General features: G+C 38.7%; 1 protein-coding gene across 2 annotated transcripts; it reads right to left on the bottom strand.

The window, feature by feature from the left end:
- Window positions 1-428: 428 nt before the first annotated feature.
- On the bottom strand, window positions 429-26326 carry UBLCP1 (ubiquitin like domain containing CTD phosphatase 1). Of its 2 annotated transcripts, XM_066342772.1 has the most exons (11): window positions 24878-26323; window positions 22908-23102; window positions 22066-22157; window positions 21595-21680; window positions 21395-21510; window positions 20320-20418; window positions 18028-18065; window positions 17463-17561; window positions 9498-9614; window positions 3140-3267; window positions 429-1515 (listed from the first exon to the last, which is right to left on the bottom strand). In XM_066342772.1, exons 2-11 carry the CDS (start codon window positions 23059-23061, stop codon window positions 1488-1490), a joined length of 957 nt encoding a protein of 318 aa, XP_066198869.1. In that variant the 5' UTR covers window positions 23062-23102; window positions 24878-26323; the 3' UTR covers window positions 429-1487. The 2 variants fall into 2 exon arrangements, with proteins under 2 accessions (XP_066198869.1, XP_066198870.1); XM_066342773.1 differs by lacking the exon at window positions 22066-22157 and having other exon boundaries at window positions 24878-26326.
- Between the last annotated feature and the right edge of the window lie 1586 nt (window positions 26327-27912).

Genomic DNA, 27912 nt, shown 5'->3' with positions numbered 1-27912 from the left:
TTCAGTTATCTTAAAACAATTAAGCCCTTTCCTTGCCTACTCTGAAATGAACTGCCTTTTACAGTGGGAAATGTAGCGATGAAATGAATATTCTATTCCATCCTTAAATATTTAAACTTGGATTCATAATTTAGAAACATATTTTAACTGAATAATTATAGTTAAAGGTACTCAAGACTCTCCTGCACTGTATTTCCTTATAATAACCTGTCACAAAGAAAATAGCTTCTTTCTGGAAACATAGTGCTTATTAGAATTAAGTAATTTAACATACCTAATTATGAAAACCAATTCTGAATACATGAATAGTGAAATACACATTTAAAACTATACACATTTTTTTTCAAGATGTACTTGCCTGAACTTAATGTTTGTTTTGTGATTCAACAGAGGCAAAGTATTCAGTATAACATAGAGCAGACAACCAATGTTTTAAGAAAAGATATTTATTATTTACACCACTGAAATAGTCCCGTAAGAACAATATACACCATGTTCATTTGAAAGGATCAGATTCCTTTCAAATACAAGAACTGTATTAAGCAATACTGTCAACACAAAACAGTGGTCACATTACATATCTGCAGGCTTAAGTATTGCAAATAATTTCCTTTAAGCTTATGGTTAGATATTTTCACTGAAACACAGTGTCTGCACTTAGACAAGATATAGCTAGAACAGAACAAAACCTTTTTGTTCATGCTTTTGATGGCCAAGCCAGAGATTCGTCCCATTTTAAAATGTATTGCCATTAACTGCTTTTATGACAATGGTTTTAGGCAGAAATGTTTCTACTTAGCCACCAAAAAGAAACACTCTTGTTCCTTAATTTCATTCTTTAATCTTATGTTTTCTATTTCTCATACTATAACATATCGGTATCACAGCTGACATGTTCCAGTATTACCCCAAGAACACTGACACACATACAACCAAGCTGAGACAGCTCAGAATTTAGAGACGTAAATGGTGGAGTAAAAAGAGAAACTGTGACTATGACAATGGAACAAAAAAATTTTTGGTAACTTTAAGCATACCAAACTAGGTTTCTTACTGGGGAAAAAAAATTTTTTTTAAAGGAAAAGCAGTCATTTCGAGATGGGTTTGGTCTTAGATTTAGTCAAACGAACAACACAATAAGGCAGGAACACAAGACATAACTTGTTTTCGAAGTCACAAAATAACACTGTTGAGTATACATTTTTGTCCGCTTTTCTTGTGTGTGGGGGGAAAAAACTCAGTACTCAATGATGGAGAAAACACTTTTCAAAAATAACAGTGTATTCACATAGGGGAAAAAGATTATTTTTTAGCATATTGCTGTGATCTTCAAAAAATAGGAAATTAAATTTACAAAAGAACTGGAAGACCAAGTGTAAGCAGCATCCGCTTCAGTATCCAGCACTATTAGAGTGATTTCTAGCAGAAAAGCAAGAGTTCATGGATCTCAAGTATCTTCAGCAGCGTCATGCCAGCGTAACTTGGAGCTACTGTCCTTGCTTCTTTGAGAGATACCTACAAGGCATAAAGGAAAGCCGTCTAAGCAGTATCGTGCTAATAAATTTGCAACAACAATTTAACCCTCTCCCCAAAGGAAAGTAGTTGATTTTAGTAACAATACTTTTTAAGATGAGTAATAACTGTGAAACATTAACATCTTTTGACTACCTGCCAAGTACTGTTCTAAATATATATGCTACATTCAAGTCCTCACAACAGCTCTATGAAGAGTTTTCAATTAGAACTTATTTCTATTTTATAGAGACTAAGAGGTTAAGCAATGTGCCCAAGTTCACACAGAAAGCGGCAGAACTCAGATTCAAACTAAGGCCCTGGAAGTTACCACTATGCTGCCTTACTTCCAAATAATTAGTATTGTAATTTTCCAAAAAAACCTCAAACTACACTTAGAGATCTTATTTTTCCTGCACAAAGACAGTGGGCCAAAGATGCTAAGGGACTCTGACCAAGAGTGTAAAAACACAAAGACATTAATTTACTAATCAAGCAAATTTTTCTTCATATTCTTTTACAGGATTCTACCACTAAATTAAAACTTATATATCCCTATTTCACATTTACAAATTACTATACTCGGGCCTGGGTTTCCGCTCTTTGACCATTCCTGCCCCATTCCTCATCCCCGTACCTCCCAGCCTCTAGGCTGCAGGGCTGGCTTATTAAAAATGGAATAATTAACCTCTCAAAAAAAAAAAGAAAAAATTACTATACTCAGTAGTAGTAAGGGTGAGAGGAAAGAGTTCTTAAAATCATAACAAGTATTGAAGCAAAAACTTGTTTTTGCGGCACTGTGGTATACCTATCATGTATGTGATGACATCCTCTACAATTTGGAGATGGAATTAAAATGTCAAGGTTATCTTCCTAATAGGATTATGAGACTAATAAGAGGCTATATGTCAAAGTAATATGAAAGCCAAAAGTGAAATCTGAAAAGCCCCAAAGCATTATAATTAAAGTTTTTCCTGTTGTTGTATTAGTGGAATCGGGTATTAACTACTTGTAGCACGTAATAATCCTGTCCACTCCTCAGGTTTTTCCTGTTTCAAAATCTTGATGGTTCTATGCAGTCTGTATGTAGATCTGTGCATGTTTGAGCTTAGGAAAGACCAGAAGACTCTATAGACCAAGATAGTAACAGGTTATCTTTGGAAAGGAAAATCAAAAGTAATTGTTTTCCTAGTGGAATAAAGTTTTCTAATTTTTCTGCTACAGAGGGAAATTATAGATTAATTGTAGATTAATTTTTAACAGGAAAATTTTTAGTATTTTAGTTTATGCTGACATTATTTTACAGTATGAAAACAGAAATTACATTCCCATGTGATTCATAGAAGAGTGACCTGTCACAAAATAATTTACAGGTAGCATCACAAACATGTACCAGTCTCTCAAGTCCTTCCATAAGAAGTACTAAAGATCTTACGTCGAGGGTTTACGAACAAGTTAAAGGTTAAGACAAAAAGGAAAAATTCTTTTGGGGGAGATGTCACAGGATGAGAAAATAGTCCTAGGATTTACCCCCTTTAAATAAAAATTAAGAGTTATGAGTATAACCAGAGTCGTGAATTTTTTCATTCAAGGATGAAAAAAAAATTAATAAGCAATTAGAACTTACCTTTCCCAATATTTGTGATTTAGGTCCAAAAAGTCATCTAATTTTGCTATTTCCTTGAGGTACTGAGTTAATTTTAAGAGTTCTTTGTCTTTATCTCGATTTAGGTGTGCTTTCATAAAAGGCCTTATCTGTTAGGGAACAAACAAGACCCAACATTTCACACTGCACTGCGGACACCAGAAGAGATCTGCACTATTCTATCACTTAGAGTTAATGAGATCAAGTATCACCATGGATGTCAACACCAAAATTTACTTTTGTATTACCTCGGTTTCATAAACTGACAGTCATGGGATATTTGTAGTACAAGAGCTCTTCTACCTAATTTACCTTATGCTAGCTTTACAGTCTGAACCAGAAACGTCGGCTTTCTTACAGCACTTGACCCTACTTGGCTTCTCTTCTTCGCATGACTGCTATCAGTTGTCATTTCCCCCTTCTATCACTCCAGTTGCTTCTTACTAATTGAATAACTTCATTCACATCATTCATAAGGTTAACCCAAACATAAGCTTGATTTAAGAGAGAAAAACTTTAACACTGATTTTCATTTCAGTATTTTTTTTTTTTTTTTTGTATTTTCTGAAGCTGGAAACAGGGAGAGATAGACACTCCCACATGCGCCCGACCGGGATCCACCCGGCACGCCCACCAGGGGGCGACTCTGCCCACCAGGGGGTGTCGCTCTGTTGCGACCAGAGCCACTCTAGCACCTGGGGCAGAGGCCAAGGAGCCATCCCCAGTGCCCGGGCCATCTCCGCTCCAATAGAGCCTTGGCTGCGGGAGGGGAAGAGAGAGAGAGAGAGAGAGAGAGAGAGAGGAAGGAGAGGGGGAGGGGTGGAGAAGCAGATGGGCACTTCTCCTGTGTGCCCTGGCCGAGAATCGAACCCGGGACTTCTGCACGCCAGGCCGACGCTCTACCACTGAGCCAATCGGCCAGGGCCAATTTTTATTTCAGTATTTTTCTGTGAAAATTTTATATTTGCTAAGATAGCATATATTTTTGTAATGTTTCCTTTCTCATTTTACCTTAAGCATCTATCATTAAAGTCTCCTTAAAAATATTTTTAATTAGGCCCTGGCTGGTTGGCTCAGCGGTAGAGCGTCGGCCTGGCGTGCGGGGGACCCGGGTTCGATTCCCAGCCAGGGCACATAGGAGAAGCGCCCATTTGCTTCTCCACCCCCACCCCCTCCTTCCTCTCTGTCTCTCTCTTCCCCTCCCACAGCCAAGGCTCCATTGGAGCAAAGATGGCCTGGGCGCTGGGGATGGCTCCTTGGCCTCTGCCCCAGGCGCTAGAGTGGCTCTGGTCGCGGCAGAGCGACCCCCCGGAGGGGCAGAGCATCGCCCCCTGGTGGGCAGAGCGTCGCCCCTGGTGGGCGTGCCAGGTGGATCCCGGTCGGGCGCATGCAGGAGTCTGTCTGACTGTCTCTCCCCGTTTCCAGCTTCAGAAAAAAAAAAAAAAAAAAATTTTAATTATACAAGACTTTTCCCATAAAAAGTCGTATTTTCTAAATTCTGTGATTGATATATTTTGATAAATTTGTTAATTGAATTTATTAAGGTGACATTGGCTTGCAAAACCATTCAGGTTTCACAACTCAAGAAAAACCCCATCTGTTAAAGCTGATATATTTTTATTCATTTTAAAAGTACAAAAGGCAGGACAGTAGGCACGATGAAGGACTGTAATTGCTACGAAATATTATATCTTGAGCGGCAGTTATATTATCTTTATCACAATTTGCTAAACTATAAATTCTGTGCACTTTTCTTTGTTACAATTCCAATTAAAAGGTTTGCTTTTTTAAAGATATCAGCTTGGCCTGACCAGGCGGTGGCGCAGTGGATAAAGTGTCAGACTGGGATGCGGAAGACCCAGGTTCAAAACCCCAAGGTCGCCAGCTTGAGCATGGGCTCATCTGGTTTGAGCAAAAATTCACCAGCTTGGACCCAAGGTCACTGGCTCAAGCAAGGGATTACTCGGTCTGCTGAAGGCCCATGGTCAAGGCACATATGAGAAAGCAATCAATGAACAACTAAGGTGTCGCAACGCACAACGAAAAACTAATGATTGATGCTTCTCATCTCTCTCTGTTCCTGTCTGTCTGTTCCTATCTATCCCTCTCTGACTCTCTGTCTCTGTAAAAAAAAAAAAATCAGCTTGCCTGACCAGGCGGTGGCGCAGTGGACAGAGCGTTGACTGGGACGCAGAGGACCCAGGTTCAAATCCCTAAGGTCACCAACTTGAGCATGGCCTCATCTGGCTTGAGAACAGGCTCACCAGCTTGAGCACGGGGCTTTTGGCTTGAGCCCAAGGTCGCTGGCTTGAGCAAGGGGTCACTCGCTCTGCTGGAACCCCCCCCCCCCCCATCAAGGCACATATGAGTGAGAAAGCAATCAATGAACAACTAAGGTGCCGCAATGAAGAACTGATGCTTCTCATCTCTCTCCCTTCCTGTCTGTCCCTATCTGTCCCTCTCTCTAACTCTCTGTCTCTGTAAAAAAAAAGATACCAGCTCAAGCCTGACCTGTCGTGGTACAGTGGGTAGTGCATCAACCTGGAATGCTGAGGTCGCTGGTTTGAAACCCCAGGCTTGCCTGGTGGTCAAGGCACATATGAGAAGCAACAAAGAGTTGATGTTTCCCGCTACTTCCCACCCCTTTCTCTCTCTTCTCCCAAAAATCAATAAATAAAATCTTTTTAAAAAATAAACAAACACATCAGATTAAATATCTTTACACAAAATTTTAAAATTAATTTTGAAAAAATGATGTCTGCTTTTGCTTCAAAATATTAGAGAGGGAAGTAGGCAGGATATAGAGCAAACATAATCATCCATAAATCAGTAAGTTGTTTAGTTGTTTAAACTGGAGATGATGCATACATGGGAGGTCTCGGTATATAATTGTATATAGTGCTGTTTATACATGGATTTTCCATTATACAAAATATTAGAATCTCATACTCACGAAAGACACAGATAAGGACTGAATAAATAATAGTTAAGTATTGATATAGCCTTAATGTAATCTAAAAAGTGCAAACTGGTCAGTAGTTACTAATTTTTACAGTAATCCTGAAGCCTGACCTGTGGTGGCGCAGTGGATAAAGCGTCGACCTGGAAATGCTGAGGTCGCCGGTTTGAAACCCTGGGCTTGCCTGGTCAAGGCACATATGGGAGTTGATGCTTCCAGCTCCTCCCCCCCTTCTCTCTCTCTGTCTCTCCTCTCTCTCTCTCTCTCTCTCTCTCCCTCTCCTCTCTAAAATGAATAAATAAAAATAATAATAAAGATTTATAGTAACCCTGAAAAGCAGACAGCTCTCAGAGTCTGCAAAGCAGCAACACTTGTAGGGAGCCTACTTCCCAACATCAGCAGCACAGATGGTGGAGGTCAAGGAGACACAGCCCTGGGGCCGGGAGTCAACAGGCGCAATATCGTGATGTAGTGCAGTGAGGAGTAATACTGTACTGTTTTACTGTATTCCTGCACTCAACTAAAGATTGTAAAGATAACATGTTAACCTTCAAACTATTAATATACAACGTGCCAAAGTGATTACAAGTTTAAAAGCAGGAAGGTGTTTAAGCTGAAAGAGAAAATCCAGTGCAGTGGCTGGAAAATAGTATCTCCAGCCCAAGGTCCTGGTCAATTACTTTTACTTTCTAAACATTTGGTCTTGGGTACTACTATGCGAGAAAACTAAAATGCGCAATGATTCTGAGTGTAAAAGTTAAACTAGATAAGTGGGGAAAAATATTCATTTAATTGACTTTACTGTTCCAGTATAATCACTGCTTACTATTGTTCCCGTCTTCAAAACTGATCTAAGTGCTCACTGGCAGTGGAAGCAACATTTTTAGGAATTGAAGAATGTCTGGATTATCCCATTATCTTATAACATCATATCCTTGTACAGATAATAAAAATGAAGTTTTCTGAGTATCAGTTTATCTATGGCCAAAACTCAAGTTCTTCTAGTTCCGTACAACATTCATAATTCACAATGCTCTCTGTATTATATTTCAAACCTTAAGATCAGTGAGCTTATATTATTAGAAGGTAACTTTTTAAGATAAGCAGTGTTAAGTTTAAGATCTCTGAAGCCTTTCTTTTGAGATTTCTACCAAAAGTGTTATGACACCATGACAATAAAATACAGTATTTCAGGATATTTCTCAATTTCAAAACTGCTTCTACATCAGTGTGGGCAGATGATTAATAACTACCTTCTTAAAAGAGGTTTTCAAAAGGAGACATGTGAGAGATCACCTGTGGTATATTTAAAAATACTTCTCCTGAATTAGAATTTTGGGGGTGGAGACTTATGTATTTTAGGAATCCCTTCAGTGATTCTAATTAGTAGTCTGATTAGGAAAAAAAAAAAAATCCTGCTCTAAAATAACATGAAAAACTAGAAATGTGTATTATCTCTGTATCCAAGATGAGCAGGGCCCAAATATTGGCTTGGGAAAATAAAGAGCCATGAAGCTAGCTCACAGATCCAGAGAGCAGACAGATGGTTGCCAGAGGCGAGGGTGGGGTGGGAGAAATGAGTAAAGGGCATCAAAATGTGTAAACTTCCAGTCAGAAGATAAGTCATGGAGATGTCACGTACAGCATGGCAACTATAGTTAATAACACTGTATTACACATTTGAAAGTTGCTGAAAGATCTTAAAAGTTCTCATCACAAGGAAAAAAAAAATGTTGGCTCTGGCCAGTTAGCTCAGTGGCAGAGCATTGGCCTGGCGTGTTGAACTCCCAGGTTCAATTCCCAGTCAGGGCACACAGGAGAAGTGACCATTTGATTCTCCACCCCTCCACCTCCCCCTTCTCTTTCTCTCTTCTTCTCCCCAGCCATGGCTGGACTGCAGGCACTGAGGATGGCTCTGCAGAGCCTATGCCTCAGGCACTAAAAATAGCTCAGTTGTGAGAATGGCCTAAAACGGGCATAGCATCAGCCCTAGACAGGTGTTGCCGGGTGGATCTTGTTCAGGGCACATGTGGGAGTCTACCTCCCCTTCTCTCACTTGGAAAAGAAGAAGGAAAAAATATATCCAAAACTATGTATGTGACAGATGTTAACTAGACTTACTGCAGTGATCATTTTGCAATAGATACAAATACCAAATTATTATGTTGGACACCTAAAACCAATATTATACCTCAATTAAAAAAATTTAAATCATTCCTTGACTATCATGACTTAACCTCTTTTCCAGTACAGGTAATAATCACTAGTTTCATATAGGATTCAATTTAGATTACATTTTTTCTTAAGACTGAAGAATATATTTTTGTATCTTATACCTGGTAAATTACACACAGGAAAAGCACTTCTCCCATAGCCTCAAACAGAAACCATTTTTAACGGGTGACATAACTATTCATATATCCTAAATACTTGCTTCCAAGTTGCCAACTTATAAAATTTTTATTTTCTTCACAGGTTGATTTTCGAGAGGAAGGGAGGAGAGGGAGAGGGAGAGGGAGGGAGGGAGGGGAGGAGGGAGGGAGAGAGAGAAACAAACACTGATTTGTTGCTCCAATTATTTATGCCTTCATTGGCTGATTCTTGGACGTGCCCTGCCGCCTGGGGAGGGACCCGCGACCTGGTGTGTCAGGATGAGGCTCTGACTGAGCTACCCCACCAGGGGCCACCAGCTCTTATATGGTATTTGTGGCAATTCACTACCTACATTAGCATTCTGTCCCTACACTATCCTCACTGGACACTCATAACCATATCAACAGTCTGTAAGGAAAGCTTATGAAATATACTTTCTTCAAGTTTTTCCCTTATCAAACCTAGCTTGTGAAAAAATTCAGGACTGAAAATAAAAAGATCTTAATTTCAGGATTTCCACTTCAAATGGAAGACTCCATCTGCATTACTACCATAATACAGAGCTATCTTTTCCATCTTCATACTGTTCTGTCACAATAGAGAAAGGGAGGAGTGGGAAGCATAAACTCATGGTAGTTCCTTCTAGTATGTGCCTTGTCTGGGCAAGCCCAGGATTTTGAACCAGTGAGCTCAGTGTTCCAGGTCAATGCTTTATCCACTGCGTCTCCACAGATCAGGCTGTATCCCTTATTGATAAAATGTCTGATGCTTTCACTTTTGATGCTAAAAGTCCTTTAGATATTGCTCCACAAAGCTAATTTAAAATAAAATACCTGCATGAGTTGGCTAAACAAGAAAGTGTTCAATTTCATATAAATCTTTCTAAATATTTAAGCTTTTCTTGTGTGGCTATAATAAAGTAGTTCCAAAAATTTATGAAATTCAGCAGTCTTAAAGTTCTAGCACATATTCCAAGTTACATAAGCATAGCAGGTAAAATTATCTTACCTTTAGTCCATTCTGTGGGTTCATGAGAAAATTTCTTCCTATGTCATCAAACATAATAGTGTTCTTCTTGCTGTAAAATTCCGAAAACTTTCCCCATATAACACCAAGAGGCTTTACCTTAGAATAAAAGTTTAGATTTAACTCAGGTTTTATCAATAGATTACCACTTAAAAGCAGAGATAATACAAAATGCCCTGCAGAGCCATGCAGCACGCCCCTTCCCTCTGTAGACAGGGACAGCTGGCTGTGAGCAACCAGAACTGAGATGCCACACACTGGAAAGCATGATGTATCTCAAAATGTGACCTTCTGAAAGATTTGTCCATGTCCAAATGACCTAAACCCCTTTACAAGACTTTCCATGGTTTCAACATGAAGATTTGGGGTCAAAGGAAGAGTTAATTATTTAATTTTTTAAAAATCTAAAGTAATTGCTTAAATGTCTGCTGAGAGGTCACGTGACTTCCTGGGCTAATAATACTACCCCCCTCAGAGCTTGAGAGTCACATGAGGTCTGTTCTCCCATCCAAGTACTAACCAGGCCCAACCCTGCTTAGCTTCCGAGATCCGATGAGCTTGGGTGTGTTCAGAGTGGCATGGCCACAGAAAGGGGTCTGTTCTCAAAACTAGAAAACCTCAGTGATGGACAGTGTAGCTGCCTCTTTTGATACAGAATTTAAATATTTATCTGTTTTAATACAGAATTTAAATATTACAGAAAAATTGATGTCTTTAATTCAGCGGAAGAGGTGCATAATTTCAAGGGCTCTGACTGCTTACCTTCAAAAGCACCATAATTTGTAAGTTCTTGCTTTTATTTCTGAATTATTAAAATGTGTCTTCAAAAAAGATTAATTCAGCCCTGGCCGGTTGGCTCAGTGGTAGAGCGTCAGCCTGGCGTGCAGAAGTCCCGGGTTCGATTCCCGGCCAGGGCACACAGGAGAAGCGCCCATCTGCTTCTCCACCCCTCCCCCTCTCCTTCCTCTCTGTCTCTCTCTTCCCCTCCCGCAGTGAGGCTCCACTGGAGCAAAGATGGCCCGGGCGCTGGGGATGGCTCCTCGGCCTCTGCCCCAGGCGCTAGAGTGGCTCTGGTCGCAACAGAGCGACGCCCCAGAGGGGCAAAGCATCGCGCCTGGTGGGCAGAGCGTCGCCCCCTGGTGGGCGTGCCAGGTGGATCCCGGTCGGGCACATGCGGGAGTCTGTCTGACTGTCTCTCCCCATTTCCGGCTTCAGAAAAATACAGAAAAAAAAAAAAGATTAATTCCTCATACAGTCATATCTGTTGGTACTTGCATAAAGTCTGTAAGACCACAAAGTCATTTCCTGCGGGAAGGAGTTAAGTAGCTCGAAGGCCCAAGTGCGAGGAAGACTTCTCATTATGTACATTTTATTTTGAATAATGTGAATATATTTTACACATTTATAAAAGATTTTTAAATTAATTTTTAGTGGTGAAAGTACATTTTGACAAAGGCAGGAGTCTCACTTATGCAATATGAGACTATATGGTAATAATAATTATATATGAAATGGTAGTAAGTAAATGGTGACACGGGCTGTCACTTAAAAATGTTTTCTTTTTCTCCTCTAATTTATTTTAATGTGAAAAAAGGGGGGTTATTTTCTTCTTAGTGCCCTAGCTATGGCAAAGAACACTACTGAAATATTTTAATTTTACTAAAATTTTATTTATTTAAATTTGTTTGTCCTACTTGTCTGCTGAAATACAATCCTTAAACTTGAAGACAAATACACAGAAGCTAAAACAATAAGCCAGATTCTTGGTTTTCTTGGCTAACACCATCTCAATAAATACGACAAGAGCTTTATGTGATACCCAGGGTTAGGAATACTACATCCTCTTAAACAGTGTTGTCATTTTACAGCGAGGTCAAGCACCCGCTGTTCCCCAAACATGGACTATTTTGTTCTCAATTAGAGAAGTAATATTGCCGACTATAGAAAAAAACTGAAAACACAGAAAAAGCACAAAGGAGTTTTATATTACTTATAATCCAGTCAGTACTAAAGAGAACTAGATAGTCTGATAAAATTGTTTACCTTCAGTCTTTTTTATAAAACAGCAGCAGCCTCAGAGTTCACAGATCTTTTGTTAAGCTAAGGGGAACCCCGAACCAAACAAAGGTTAAGAACTATTTTCTATCAGTTTACAAACACTGCTCTGTAAAATACTTCTTTCACTTTAATGATGTATCATAAAAAATTTTGAAGCACTAGATGATATACTATATCATATGATTTAGCTGTGTCTCGTTATATGGGTAAATACAAATTAATATTTCAATTTCCTAATGTCAGAGAGCAAAGATTTTTACTCCTCTTGTCATTATTATAAACACTATCTTTAACATTTCCCAAACTTTTTTTTATTGTTTAGATTTTGTAAATGTACCACTTTAGTAAGTAATAATTAATTTCCCCCTAATCCATGCAGTATTTCCTTTATTGAGCAAATCCTCATGCCTTAAACTATTCTATTTATGACTGACAATTTTAATATCATCTCCCCTAAGCTTCCCTAGCATACTAAATTATTCCCAATTCCTATTAGTTTGTGTGTTTCCAAAAGTCATGGACCTTGTCTCCTCATGGCTTATTCCCAATAGAGCCTATCATAGGGCCTTGCTCATTTTTGTAATATGAGGTAACTCATAAATAGTAGGAGATCAAGAATATGACTAGTGCCTGACCAGGCAGTGGTGCAGTGGATAGAGCATCAGACTGGGACACGGAGGACCCAGGTTCGAAGCCCCAAGGTTGCCAGCTTGAGCGCGGGCTCATCTGGTTTGAGCAAGGCTCACCAGCTTGAGCCCAAGGTTGCTGGCTTGAGCAAGGGGTTACTCAGTCTGCTAAAGGCCCTTGGTCAAGGCACATATGAGAAAGCAATCAATGAACAACTAAGGTGCTACAACGAAGAATTGATGCTTCTCATCTCTCTCCCTTCCTGTCTGTCTGTCCCTGTCTGTCCCTCTCTGTCACATACACAAAAAAGAATATGATTAGTAACCTGACAAGTAACACAGTGAAGAGCCCTAACCCTTTTAGCCCAGTCCTCTTCTCTGGGGCTTCACACACATCACCCCAAAGTACAAGCTCCACGATGTGTGTCTTCACATAGGGCAGGAAGTACGTTTTGGTTTGTTTCTAGTATCTCCCTAAATGACGGTCAGTATTTCTTCTCACCTACTCTGTCTTTAGCAACTTTGGGCTGCCCCCATCATGCAACAACTACCTATGACCTTTCTTGACTTTTCCTGCATTACGATGCTCAGTTTTATAATTAAAACTCAAATCTATAAAATAAAATTAAAATCTATTAGCCTTGAGGAAGCGATACTGATAAATCTCCCCCAAAATTCAACAAGATCTTCAACCAGAAACAGAAAAACCTATCCTTGGAGCCTAACACAATAAAACCAAATTTAAACTGTGACAACAACAAAAAGAAAGGGGGAGGAGAGGATGGAGATTAACAGTAGCAAAGGACAATGGAGTGCAAAAGTACTCACAAAATAGTGCACTACAATGAACATGGTAGGAACCCTTTTCATTACTTAAAGGTAACCACCATTGAAAAAAACACCACAGAAGCACATGATTTAAAAAAGACAGCAACAGAGGAAAGATGTATGGAATACAACCAAATAAAAAATAAAAGATAGAAAGATGAAAGAGAAGGATCAAACAAGACAAAAAACTAACAGAAAGCAATCTATAAAATGGCAATAGGGAACTCACAAGTGTCAATAATTACACTAAATGTAAACGGATTAAACTCACCAATAAAAAGGCACAGAGTAGCAGAAGGGATTAAAAAAGAAAATCCAACTGTATGCTGCCTACAAGAAACTCATCTAAGCAACAAGGATAAAAACAAATTCAAAGTGAAAGGCTGGAAAACAATACTCCAAGCAAATAACATCCCAAAAAAAAGCAGGCGTAGCAATACTCATATCTGATAATGCTGATTACAAGACAGTAAAAGTACTCAGAGACAAAAATGGCCATTTCATAATGGCTAAGGGGACTCTGAATCAAGAAGACATAACAATCCTTAATATATATGCACCAAACCAAGGAGCACCAAAATATATAAGACAGCTACTTATTGACCTTAAAACAAAAACTGACAAAAATACAATCATACTTGGAGACCTCAATACACCGCTGATGGCTCTAGATAAGTCATCCAAACAGAGAATCAACAAAGATATAGTGGCCTTAAACAAAACACTAGAGAACCGGGATATGATAGACATCTACAGAACATTTCATCTCAGAGTGACTGAGTATACATTTTTCTCCAGTGTACATGGATCATTCTCAAGAAATGACCATATGTTGGGCCACAAAAACAACATCAGCAAATTCAGAAAAATCGAAGGTGTACCAAGCATATTTTCTGATCATAAAGCCTTGAAACTAGAATTCAAATGCAAAAAAGAGGAAAAAAATCCCACAAAAATGTGGAAACTAAACAACATACTTTTAAAAAATGAATGGGTCAAAGAAGAAATAAGTGCAGAGATCAAAAGATATATACAGACAAATGAAAATGACAATACGACATATCAGAATCTATAGGATGCAGCAAAAGCAGTGATAAGAGGGAAGTTCATATCACTTCAGGCATGCATATATGAACAAACAAGAGAGAGCCCAAGTGAACCACTTAACTTCACACCTTAAGGAACTAGAAAAAGAAGAACAAAGACAACCCAAAACCAGCCGAAGAAAGGAGATAATAAAAATCAGAGCAGAAATAAATGAAATAGAGAACAGAAAAACTATAGAAAAAATTAATAGAACAAGGAGCTGGTTCTTTGAAAAGATCAACAAAACTGACAAACCCTCGGCAAGACGTACCAAGGAAAAAAGAGAAAGAACTCATATAAACAAAATCCAAAATGACACCATGGACACCGTAGATATACAAAGAATTATTGTAGAATACTATGAAAAACTTTATGCCACTAAATTCAACAACCTAGAAGAAATGGATAAATTCTTAGAACAATACAACCTTCCTAGACTGAGTCAAGAAGAAGCAGAAAGCCTAAACAGACCTATTAGTAGAGAAGAAATAGAAAAAAACCATTAAAAACCTCCCCAAAAATAAAAGTCCAGGCCCAGACGGCTATACCAGTAAATTTTATCAAACATTCAAAGAAGACTTGGTTCCTATTCTACTGAAAGTCTTCCAAAAAATTGAAGAAGAAGCAATACTACCAAACACATTTTATGAGGCCAACATAACCCTCATACCAAAACCAGGCAAGGATGGCACAAAAAAAGAAAACTACAGACCAATATCTCTAATGAATACAGATGCTAAAATACTAAACAAAATACTAGCAAATCGAATACAACAACATATTAAAAAAACAATACATCATGATCAAGTGGGATTCATCCCAGAATCTCAAGGATGGTTCAACATACGTAAAACGGTTAACGTAATACACCATATCAACAAAACTAAGAACAAAAACCACATGATCTTATCAATAGACGCAGAAAAGGCTTTCGATAAAATACAACATAATTTTATGTTTAAGACTCTCAACAAAATGGGTATAGAAGGAAAATATCTCAACATGATAAAGGCCATATATGATAAACCATCAGCTAACATCATATTAAATGGCACAAAACTGAAGGCTTTCCCCCTTAAATCAGAAACAAGACAGGGTTGTCCACTCTCTCCACTCTTATTTAATGTGGTACTAGAGGTTCTAGCCAGAGCAATCAGACAAGACAAAGAAATAAAAGGCATCCATATCAAAAAAGAAAAAGTAAAGGTATCACTTTTTGCAGATGATATGATCCTATACATCGAAACCCCCAAAGAATCCACAAGACTACTAGAAACAATAAGCCAATACAGTAAGGTCGCAGGATACAAAATTAACATACAGAAGTCAATAGCCTTTCTATATGCCAACAATGAAACATTTGAGAACGAACTCAAAAGAATAATCCCCTTCACGATTGCAACAAAAAAAATAAAATACCTAGGAATAAACATAACAAAGAATGTAAAGGACTTATATAATGAAAACTATAAATCATTGTTAAGGGAAATCGAAAAAGATATAATGAGATGGAAGAATATTCCTTGTTCTTGGTTAGGAAGAATAAATATAATCAAGATGGCTATATTACCCAAAGCAATATACAAATTTAATGTAATTCCCATCAAAATTCCAATGACATTTTTTAAAGAAATGGAGCAAAAAATCATCAGATTTATATGGAACTAAACCCTGAATAGCCAAAGCAATCCTAAAGAAAAAGAATGAAGCTGGGGGCATTACAATACCTGACTTCAAACAATATTATAGGGCCACAACAATCAAAACAGCATGGTATTGGCAGAAAAATAGACACTCAGACCAATGGAACAGAATAGAAAACCCAGAAATAAAACCACATATATATAGTCAAATAATTTTTGATAAAGGGGCCAACAACACACAATGGAGAAAAGAAAGCCTTTTCAATAAATGGTGCTGGGAAAACTGGAAAGCCACATGCAAAAAGAATGAAACTGGACTATAGTTTGTCCCCCTGTACTAAAATTAACTCAAAATGGATCAAAGATCTAAACATAAGACCTGAAACAACTAAGTACATAGAAGAAGACATAGGTACTAAACTCATGGACCTGGGTTTTAAAGAGCATTTTATGAATTTGACTCCAAAGGCAAGAGAAGTGAAGGCAAAAATTAATGAATGGGACTACATCAGACTAAGAAGTTTTTGCTCAGCATGAGAAACTGATAACAAAATAAACAGATAGCCAACTAAATGGGAAATGATATTTTCAAACAACAGCTCAGATAAGGGCCTAATATCCAAAATATACAAAGAACTCATAAAACTCAACAACAAACAAACAAACAATCCAATAAAAAAATGGGAAGAGGACATGAACAGACACTTCTCCCAGGAAGAAATACAAATGGCCAACTGATATATGAAAAGATGCTCGTCTTCTTTAGTTATTAGAGAAATGCAAATCAAAACGGCAATGAGATACCACCTCACCCCTGTTAGATTAGCTATTATTAACAAGACGGTAATAGCAAATGTTGGAGATACTGTGGAGAAAAAGGAACCCTCATACACTGTTGGTGGGAATGTAAAGTAGTACAACCATTATGGAAGAAAGTATGGTGGTTCCTCAAAAAACTGAAAATAGAACTACCTTATGACCCAGCAATCCCTCTACTGGGTATATACCCCCAAAACTCAATGTTACGAAACATTGATACGTAAAGACACATGCAGCCCAATGTTCACTGCAGCATTGTTCACAGTGGCCAGGACATGGAAACAACCAAAAAGCCTGTCAATAGATGACTGGATAAAGAAGATGTGGCACATATACACTATGGAATACTACTCAGCCATAAGAAATGATGACATCAGATCATTTACAGCAAAATGGTGGGATCTTGATAACATTATACGAAGTGAAATAAGTAAATCAGAAAAAAACAGGAACTGCATTATTCCATACGTAGGTGGGACATAAAAGTGAGACTAAGAGACACTGATAAGAGTGTGGTGGTTACAGGGGGAGGGGGGAGAGGGAGAAGGAAAGGGGGAGGGGCACAAAGAAAACTAGATAGAAGGTGACAGAGGACAATCTGACTTTGGGTGATGGGTATGCAACATAACTGAACGACAAGATAACCTGGACATGTTATCTTTGAATATATGTATCCTGATTTATTGATGTCACCCCATTAAAAAAATAAAATTATTTTAAAAAAAAATCTATTAGCCTTAAATTCATCTTCCAATGTGAACACTCAGTTGATACAAAACTATCCATTCAGATGTATTTCTAAACTTTTAGTTTATTCCATCAACATAAATACAAAAGTACATTAGAAAATAAACAAGTCTTTAAATAAAAGTAAAATGATTTCTTACATCTATTAATCCTCTCCTTGGCGTATGTACTGTTATCATAGCGGCACTGTCCAACATGAAGGTAATCTTATAATTTGCATTTGTACTGACTCCCAGCTCCTATAAATACAAACATTCATGTGGGTAAATTACAATAACATGGGAAATTCAGGCTTTCTGAATATACTAGCTACAATTTCCCATAATGCCAACTTTTTACCCCTTGGGCCACCACCTCTTACTTAACAGCTGGTTAGTAGTTTAGTTTCACTTAGCTAAGTCAATAAATGGTATTCCACAGAAAAGAAACTAGAAACAGATTAATTCCCAACTCACTATTTGAGAAGAGCATTACAGTAAAATGGGAGGGATGAGGAAAGGGAGCTCTCCTGCACCTTTTCTTGAAAAAGGCATGGGTATTCAATACAGTCCATGGTCAGACTTGAAACACACCTTTAACTCCTGATACTGTTCACTTATCTACTAAATGCCCTCCAGTGAGAACTAACTTAATTCAATTAGAAACTTTTTAAAAGACAAATGCGATTTCAAAATTTTCTTAAATGGATTGTTTTCTGACACTTACTTTCATTTTAGCTTCAATCCACTTCATATTTGTTGCGGCTAAAACATGAGGAATGATAATACAAGATATATGAAAAGCCTGAATTTCGTTTTAAAAAAAACAACCTTCTGTATAAGTTTTCTAAACAAGACTAAAAGTTCAATAAATTACATATTCATGGTAATCCTAAAATTTATGGTAATTCTAAAAATAAACTTATTTTAGTGGGTCTTCAAGACAGAATAAAATTTAAACAGCTTATCTAAAAGAAACAGGTAACCAATGCTTAAAAGGAACTATGAACCTAGGAAATTTATAAATAAAGACCAAAGTTCTCTTTAAAAACAGCCCTGATACTATTCTGTATCAGTTCCAAACTCAAATGGAAGGTATCTACATGCCCATTTCTTCCATCCAGGCAATGTGCACAAGTATAGATGTCACTAAAAGCACATTAACAGTACATGTCCAAAGTTAACATTAAAGATGAGATTGGTTCAATGCACTCTGACAGGCTCAGCTAACTCAGTGCTGAGTCTAGCAGCTTTTAATAGGGAGTCTGAGACAACCAAATTCATAAACTGACATAGTGACAATCTTCTCATTGGCAGACACCAGCCAGTTTTAAGATCACTGTTATTAAAATTCAACCCTCAGCTTTGTGTGGCCTCCTGGTCTCCAGTTACTGGACTGAACCAAATAGATATTACCAAGCAAAATGTTTAAAAATGGAAAAGGAGTTCAGTTATTTCAAGTGTGTATATTTGTTTTTTTAAGGGCAATAGAGATACCTGCATTCTCAAAATAAGCATCTTTAGCGCGCACACACACAACAACCAAAAGAATCGCCTTCCACGGTAAACCAGCCAACTGATCTAAAACTTTTGACTGATGTATCTCCAACAACCATCACAAGAGAAAACCACAATTTTTTAAATTCAGTATCTATTTTGTCTTTATGATTTTCAGATGAAAACCAAAAGATTCACAGCTAATAAAAACTGTTTATAATTACTAAGTAACCACTATATGCGAGACACAGTATTAGGTGCTATCCCCGATGTTTTTATTCTTACAAATACTCTGTAATGTAGGCTGATTTATTTTCATTCTCAGATGAGGATATAAGGCTTAGACAGATTAACTGCCCTGCCCAGTATTACAGAGTAAAGACAGCCAAAATTATAACCCTACTCTATTTAGCTCCACATTGAGGTGCCCTTTTCAACATGTTACCATGAAATATCATAATTTATAAAAATAACTTATTTTAAACATATGATTGCAAAAAGTTCTCTAATTTCTATGTTTAGCTTAACATCAGGAAGATAAACATTTTTTTCAACTATCATCTCAGATATCACAGTTACCAAACAAAAATTTGTTTCTCAGGAAGCTTTCTTCTCTGTCTTACAAACCAGAAAATTATGTATTTAAGTATTTAATCTTAATGGCTGGAAACTCATATTATCACTGAACAATGGAGATACTCTGATTACAAGGAAAAGTACAAAGGAAATTTACAGACTGCAATACAACCATGTGGCCTCTCATCAAAATTCTAATACAATTAAATGGAGCTCTTAATATTGCCATCAGCAAATTTAAACAAATTTAAATTTAAATGTTGGTGGGGAGGTAAGGTGAAAATCAATACAATGTTTCCCTTTTCAAGAAAGTCTTGCCACAAAAAAATTTTTAATTGAACTAAACAATGTGCTCGGTAATGTAGCAAATTTGCTTCCTGGAGCAAACACACACTACTTTCATCTTATCACAGACCCCTGTTCCTGGAATGGTCCATAGACCACAATTTGAGTTATACTACTTTCGTCCGTTCATTAATTTTCCTTAAGTAAATTCACACTGTCTTTCTTTATTCTGAAGAACCAAATTACTGTGATTTTTTAAAAATTACATATCTTTCTCCAAGTGTTTTGAAACTAGAGTGATGAAGAAAAGAGCAACAATATCCTGAAGCATCAAAGATTCTACAGTCAAGATCAGAAATAAAAATTCCTAATCAAGGGGGGTGTCTTATGAAAATAAGTCCATCTTTATTCTGACACCATAATCTATTCTCTTCCTATATTTAACTATTTCAGTGGTTATATGGCAACTGTGTGTTTAAGTTTATACTGTGATGCAAGAAAGTCAAACATGATTATTTAAACTTTGCTAAAACAAATAAAAAATGTATCATATTCAAACTTAGGTCATTTTAGGTAACATTTTATAAAGCAGAATAATATAAGGAACAACCTTATTTCCATGGAAATCTAAAGAAACAAACAAACAAAAAAGACAGCTTACACCAAATAACAATGTCATAATCTTCATATGCAGATGTAAGGAATTCATGAAGATATGGCCGCATTAATTCTACCCCAGTCTCTGCACAAGACCTATGGTCTAAAAGAAAACCAGTCATAGATTGAGTATTAGTTTATTATGGTGGACAAGTACCTAATATCAATTAAATTTAGGAATGTAATATAAACACTCAAATGTAAGCTACTTTAGACTGAATTACATTAGCTGACAAAGAGATGTTTTCAAAGCACACAATTCAGTACCTGTGCAATCTAATTTTAATCGATCAGTTCTGCTCAGTTTGTGAGGAACAACAGCCAGAACTCAGGTTTATATAGTAAAGAGCACTTTTTTGTTACCTAGCCTTTAAAGTGCGGATGTTACTTTATAACATAAAAAACAAATTAGGGCCACTTATATTCACTTTGACATTCACCTTCCAGATATAATCACATTTCACCAAAATGACAGGTCTAATTAACTTATAATCAAATTTTAGAATAAATGTACATTAACTTATAACATGTACTTAAAGTTTAGAATTAGAGGTAAGTAAATTCATTCTAAAACCAGGAGTTAACTAATCACTTCTTGACAATATTAGAGGATGAAATGGACATTTTTTCTACTGCTGAGAAATTTTAAATTAAAGAATCTTCCCTGAACATAATTAAACAGAAAACCAGGGATAAAATATCAAAAATGGTTTTTAAATAATTCTCATAAAAACTTAAGTGTTACTAAGTAATGACTTGGTTAAATTATGATGTACCCATAAACTAGAATTTAATTCACAATGAATAACATTAAATGAGCAAGAAGATGTTCAATATATCATTAAGCAAAAGTAATAAATACATACAAACACACCCTTGAAGATACACAAAAATTTAAGAGTGGTCATCTCTGGGTCTCGGGATTACAGATGACTTCTTTTATTCTTGTGTATGTTTTCTACAATGAATGACTTTTGTAATAATAAGAACAGCTTTCGAATATTTCACATTACAAAAGAAAAACAAAAGGAAAAAAGTTGTGGATAACAGAAGATAAAGCACAATTTTAGCCGACTTACCAAATAACGTATAATCAACATCTAGTACCAAAAGCTTTTTCCCTTCCCTGGGTGGATTCAAAATTTCCACTTTGTACTCTTTTACTCTGCGAGAAATTTTCAGTAGGTTTTCTTCCCTAATGGAAGAATAAAATCTCAGATGAAACGGTCACTTTTTCTCACATTACAACCAATTTGCTTTGATAGTGGAAAGCACTTACCTGTTTTCTACTTCAACTACTTCATCTTCAATATCAAAGTCATTGACAACATCATCATTGTCAGGAGGTGGTCCTAGGACATCTTCCTATTAAGATGAAAATGTTTTGTTTTACCATATTATCTTTAACATAACAGCTGCACACATAGTATAAAAAACAAATGAGACTGAGCTCAAGAGTTTCTCAACCACACACCGTGGGAAAATTGTCACACTTGTGTGAAATGTGTCATTGGGCAGATTTGCCATGTCAAATTTGACCATTTGCACTACTGCTGTACTTATTGCTAACCATATACTAACAAGTTTCCAGTACATATTTGTTTTCGGCGGAGTTAATACCACATTCCCTGTGCAGCTTTCACTGACTGCTAAACTGACAAGTTGACAACAATTAAAACTATGATACAGAAGTGTAATATAAATCATATTATCTTCAAAGGGACAAATGGTAACAAAAGTAAACATTTACCAAGCTCTCCTCACGAGTTCCCATCATCATGATTTTAGTATTTGGTTTCAGTTTGAGAGCTCCAAGCTTAACATCATTTTCTGCAGGTTTGCCTACAATACAAGCAAATGACTGTTTTCTCACTAAACTTCAGGTGCTGGTTTCACTACCCCATTATACAAAACCCTAACATTAAAAGGTTTGGTACAGATCACACAGCACGTTTTTTACTCCTTCAAATTAACAAACTGTTACTGCTGAGTTAGGAATTTCTAACACACTAAGTACCAATTAATAAACGGTCGGATTTTCCCCAGCTCCATCTAAGGAACACCCTTAACACAATAAACAAAATAAATTTATGGTTTGTTTTGTTGTTCAAGATGAAGATAATTGTTTTCCAGAAAGTCATGAAAATCATGCACCTAAGATAACTGTAGATTTAATGCTACTCAAAACATGCCCTTCAATGATATGACAAACACAGACACCATGAAAGTCCCTTTTTGACTGGATATGAACACTGTCTATAATTGCTAATCATCATTACTTTCAAAGATAATTCAGGGGGAGTACAAGGCCCACACTATAATGAAAAGGCTGCGCTAAAAGACAAATGTCAAAAATACTGTTTTACCTGGTACTTCTGCGCCAAACATTTAACAAGCAAACACCAACTATCAGAGAAATCAAAAGTTATCCTTAATCCTGGTGGTATTTTCAATACCACCTTATATTATAAAGCAATTTCAGAAATAGCCCTATCAAAGACATCTCCAAGAGGAAAGACTTATTAAAGAGAATAAATAGCTAATACAAAAATTCATACCAATGTAAAACATCTGATATGAGGAAAAAATTACCTTTAACTTTAAGTCCAAGTAACTTCTGTCGTTCTGGGAGCACTCCTGTAAGGGTCTTGAGAAACTGTTTGAGATCCAGCACAGTATCATCTTCTGAAAGTGTGGTCACTGAATATTCCTGTCCACCCCATTTTACAATAATAGGGAGAGCCATCCTTGAAACATGTGTCGAGGCAGATTTTGTTCAGAAATTCCCTAAAAGAAAGGCATATACAATAAACAAGTTAACATATATCAAAGATATTGATATATCCAAACCTCTAACTTTCATTGCTGTGCAGTTTAAGTTCTATTTTACAACTTGACAGAAAAACAGGAGTTTCGTACCGCAACGTTACCAGAATGCCAAAAGTTATTAGGACTCAAAGTTAAAATTCCTCTGCCTTCCCAATTTGTGGCTTAGGGTTACTATTCCCTAATATTCCATCAGATTCTGTTCAACTGGAAAGCTGCAATAATAATGAGCTGTTTATCCCTCCCTCTGTTTGATCAGGTTTATGCTACAGGCAAGTTTCGCCCTGTGGGGCCATTGTTCAATTAACATTTGAGAAGTAGAAGAGTGACTCATTAAGAACATAAACTCTAGAGCCAGACTCCCTGAGTTCAGGTCCTAGCTCTCTCTTACTAACTAGTGTATTTGACTTGGGAAAGTTACTTGAATTTTAGTGCCTAGGTTTCCTCATCTGCAAAATAGGAATGATAATACCACCTGCATCTTAGGGTTCTCATGAAGATGAATTAGTTCATATTTATAAGTCACACAGTACCCGGCACATAATAAGCATTATACTGTATAAGTTTTGGTTAAATATTTTTTTTTAAAAAAAACTGGAATTTAAGTGTTCCAGGCGCTATGCTAAATAAATAGTAAATGGCCATTATTTGTTTCACACTTAATACATTGGATGGTTTTCATAGAGAGAATCTTATTTTACAAGGTTGTTTGATAACAACTGTCCTGCTTTTACAATTAAGGAAAGGGGAGTTCAGAGAGATTATAAAATCCGTTCATGGGCATCAAACTGGTAACAGAACAAGTCTTCTAAAGTTCATGTTTCTTCCCTATTCCACCACTGTCTATCTTGAATTGGACCCATAGGCACATATGTAAGCTCACAAGGATGAGCCAGCAGCTGCTATCCTCATCACCAAGAGCAGTAGGTCTCCTCCCCCGTAAAGCTTTCTACCGGTTTTCATAAATTAAGTTTGTTTCCTCTCAAAATACCCAGGTCAGAGAACTGCATTATTCAAATCGCAAAGGACCGGTACTTCCAAATGCTGTCACTTAATTTTTTGAACCCTTTGACTGTACTCTTTATGTATTACTACAGTTGCAAGAAAGAAGGCGAAATCTGAGTCTTCCTACAGAAAAACAATTTGAAAATTTAGGTGTCAGGGATCTTCCACATGCTGGTTAACAGAGAGCACCATATATTCAATTATATTTACTCTCTCGGGTTTACAACCTGTTCTACCAAATATTTACATAAAGTGTGTTACTTTAGAGCAGTGTATTTCATTTTAGAGAAAAGCTGCTCTAATAAATGTTACGATCCTCAATAAAAGTCACAGGGACCTTTTCGATCAAACTGAAATACCATTTTAATATTATTATTATACAGATTAAAAACCTCAAAAAGGAAGTAGAAAGCATGTGGAGACCCCCAAGTCCAAGAGGACCAGGTGTCAACAGGGAGAGCGAAGGGGAGAGATGCTCAAACCCCAGAAAAGGGAGGAACGAAGTTTGGGGGCGCAAAGGCCACCGGGGCGCGGGAAGCCCCAGACCCAGGCGAGGAGGCCGGATGGGACGGCGGCGGCCCCCGCGACCCGCAAGCCAGGGCCGGAGGGCTGGGCTGCAGATCAGGGCAGCCCGCTGCCCGCCGGCGGCAGTGGAGGTCCGGGGGACAGCGAAACCACGGTCCCCCAACGTCTCCGCGGGCAGCACGCCACGGTGCCCCAAGTCCTCTCACCTGAAGCGCGGCAGCACCGGCGGCGGCAGCGGGCGCGGGAACCGGCCGCGGCGGAACAGAGGGCACCGGAAGTGAAAGGCAGAGGCCGGAACCGGCTGACGAACCGGAAGTTAGGGTTTGAAACGGAAACGCGCTGGATATTGGACAGCTGCTTCCCTTGTTTTTCTTCGGGTAGTAATGCTACATAGCAGCTGCCAGGGATTTCCTGAGACGAGGGAGCCAGTCCGTGTAGATGACGATTCCGGGATGGGTGACGGCAGTCCCTCGCCTGTGCTGCGCATGCGCCCGTTCGCAGTGTCGGAGCTGGGAGGATGGTTTCTGGCGTGTGACGGCTCTGGTATTGTTTCGCCGAGTCTGAGGTGGTCGCGGCTGACGCGCTGGCTTCCCCAGGTGCCAAGGTCTTTGTGGAACTCGAGACTAGGACTGGTTTGCTTCGTCCATGTTCCGAATGGAGGCTGAAGACTTGAGACCCTTCCCTGGCACCGGAGGCCACCAACACGAGTCGTTTCAGCTTAGAATTCTACCCATTTTACCCAGTCCATGGGGGGAAACAGGACTGTTAGGAAGGGGAAGGGGCAGGTCTAAGTGACTTTAGAACGAAGGAACCAAATCTCAATTTATGAGCCGCCCTGGAGGCTCTGTATCAAATTGTATTTCCGCTCGCCCATGCCCACCCGTTACATCTTCTCTCCGAAAGCGAGGAAAGCCAAACCCTGACGAAAGAATTCCAGACTTCAATGGAAATGCAGAGCGGTCCCCGTATGGTTCCTACAGCGAACCACCAACGTGCAAATGTTGCTAGATTACTGTTTGTATATGGTGCCAAACAAAACTTAGGTTTTGAAAAGGAAGGTTAAGTAATACTGGCCCCCAAATAAGTACTAGTCCTTGAATTACCTGTATTTTTACTTGTACCTGACAGCGATGTAACATTCATGTTTCCCTTTTGGCTATTTGGAAGAGAAGTGAAGAGCTAAGTTTTGGCCCTGGCCAGTTGTCTTAATGGTAGAGCATCCTCAGTGTATGGTTGTCCCAGGTTCCATTTCTGGTCAGGGCATAAAGGAGGAGCAGCCATCTGTTTCTCCACACACCCCTCCCCTTCTCTTTCCCTCCCTCTCTTCCTCTCCCGCAGCCATGGCTCTTGGATCAAACACATCTCATGCCTCCACACACACACCCGCCCAGGATAGTTCAGTGGAGTGTCTGCGCAGGCGCTGAAGGTAGCTTGGTTACAACTGTGAGCCTGGCCCCAGACCTGGGTTGCAGCTGGACCCTAATCTGACATCCGGGATTCTGTCTCTATCTCCCTTCCTCTCACTTGAAAAAGAAAAAGAAAAAAAAAAGCCAAGTTTTGTTTCTTAACAAAGTTATATTTAAGGCACACCGTTTTATGCGTTCTTTCCCTTTGTTAATTTTTGTTGCACTGATGATGCATGAATATCTACCTGCTCTTTTTTTTTTTTTTTTTGTATTTTTCTGAAGTTGGAAATGGGGAGGCAGTCAGACAGACTCCCGCATGCACCCGACCGGGATCCACCCGGCATGCCCACCAGGGGGCGATGCTCTGCTCATCTGGGGCACTGCTCGGTGGCATCCAGAGCCATTCTAGCGCCTGAGGCAGAGGCCATAGAGCCATCCTCAGCGCCCGGGCCATCTTTGCTCCAATGGAGCCTTGGCTGTGGGAGAGGAAGAGAGAGACAGAGAGGAAGGAGAGGGGGAGGAGTGGAGAAGCAGATGGGTGCCTCTCCTGTGTGCCCTGGCCGGGAATCGAACCCGGGACTTCTGCACGCCAGGCCGACGCTCTACCACTGAGCCAACCAACCAGGGCCAAGGCTTAATTTTTTATTGAATTAGACACAAGATCTATTCTCTTAAGATAAATTTTAAGTGTACAATATGGTATTGTTAAGGATAGATACAAAGTTGTACACTAGATCTCTAAAACTTAATTTTAAGCCTGAAATTAACAGGTTTGATTTAAATATAGGGTCTTGTTGTTGCAACAATTAACTACTCAGAGTAGCAAACCTGTCGTATGGGTCCTATTCCTCACAGGGGGCACCACTTGTCGCAGGGACAATGGACCAGATGAAATGCTCCGAGGCGCCAAGGGGAGGCAATAGTCTCTGTCAGCAGATCCAGGGACTGAAGCCCTGTCCCCAGCCTTATTCAGATATTTATTAGCCAATACTAATTTTTGTGATGTCAAAATTAAGTGACAGTGTAGTCATTCTCAATTAAGAAATTCTCAGGGAAGGAAAGGAACAGGCAGCTGTCACGGGAACAGCAGGCTACTACCTTGGTGTGCAGTGGTTGTTATTGTTGCTATTGTTTGTGTTTAAGGCAGTAATGTTTTACTATGCTGATGTTCTGCTTTGGAAAAAGTACGTAAATAGATATTTTCAACATCTGTACCATTTTTGGAGTCTTTTTTTTTTTTTTTTTTTTTTTTTTCTGAAGCTGGAAACGGGGAGAGACAGACAGACTCCTGCATGTGCCCGACCGGGATCCACCCGGCACGCCCACCAGGGGGCGACGCTCTGCCCATCCGGGTTGTCGCTCTGTTGCGACCAGAGCCACTCTAGCGCCTGGGGCAGAGGCCAAGGAGCCATCCCCAGCGCCCGGGCCATCTTTGCTCCAATGGAGCCTCGCTGTGGGAGGGGAAGAGAGAGACAGAGAGGAAGGAGAGGGGGAGGGTGGAGAAGCAGATGGGCGCTTCTCCTGTGTGCCCTGGCCGGGAATTGAACCCGGGACTTCTACACGCCAGGCCGATGCTCTACCACTGAGTCAACCGGCCAGGGCATCTGTACCATTTTTATAAGTAGATATCATCTCCCTCCGCCTGTTGGCTTGGTAGGGAATAGAGCCATAGCCATTGCCTCCCACTGAACTTAGAATACAACTCAATCTGCTGTTTTTATTCTTGCAAAGTAGAAAGCCAAGTTTGCAAAGAGCTGGAAGGTGTACATCTCTGCCAAGTCAGAAAAGCAGGAGTTTAAATGCATGATTTCCAAAAGGAAGCTTCACTCATCTCA

Source organism: Saccopteryx leptura, chromosome 6 (assembly GCF_036850995.1).
Source record: "Saccopteryx leptura isolate mSacLep1 chromosome 6, mSacLep1_pri_phased_curated, whole genome shotgun sequence".
Classification (NCBI taxonomy): Eukaryota; Metazoa; Chordata; class Mammalia; order Chiroptera; family Emballonuridae; genus Saccopteryx; species Saccopteryx leptura.
The sequence above is the reverse complement of the archived record's forward strand: the minus strand, read 5'-3'. Positions and strand labels throughout refer to the sequence as shown.

Bases quoted from the DNA above. Each gene is read 5' to 3' on its own strand.
- UBLCP1 (XM_066342772.1), bottom strand. From the start codon at position 23,061: ATGGCTCTCCCTATTATTGTAAAATGGGGTGGACAGGAATATTCAGTG. The intron at 3,268-9,497 runs GTAAGATAATTT...GTTCCCTAACAG, and splicing joins ACCCACAGAATGGACTAAAG to ATAAGGCCTTTTATGAAAGC. The intron at 1,516-3,139 runs GTAAGTTCTAAT...TATGCCTTGTAG, and splicing joins AATCACAAATATTGGGAAAG to GTATCTCTCAAAGAAGCAAG.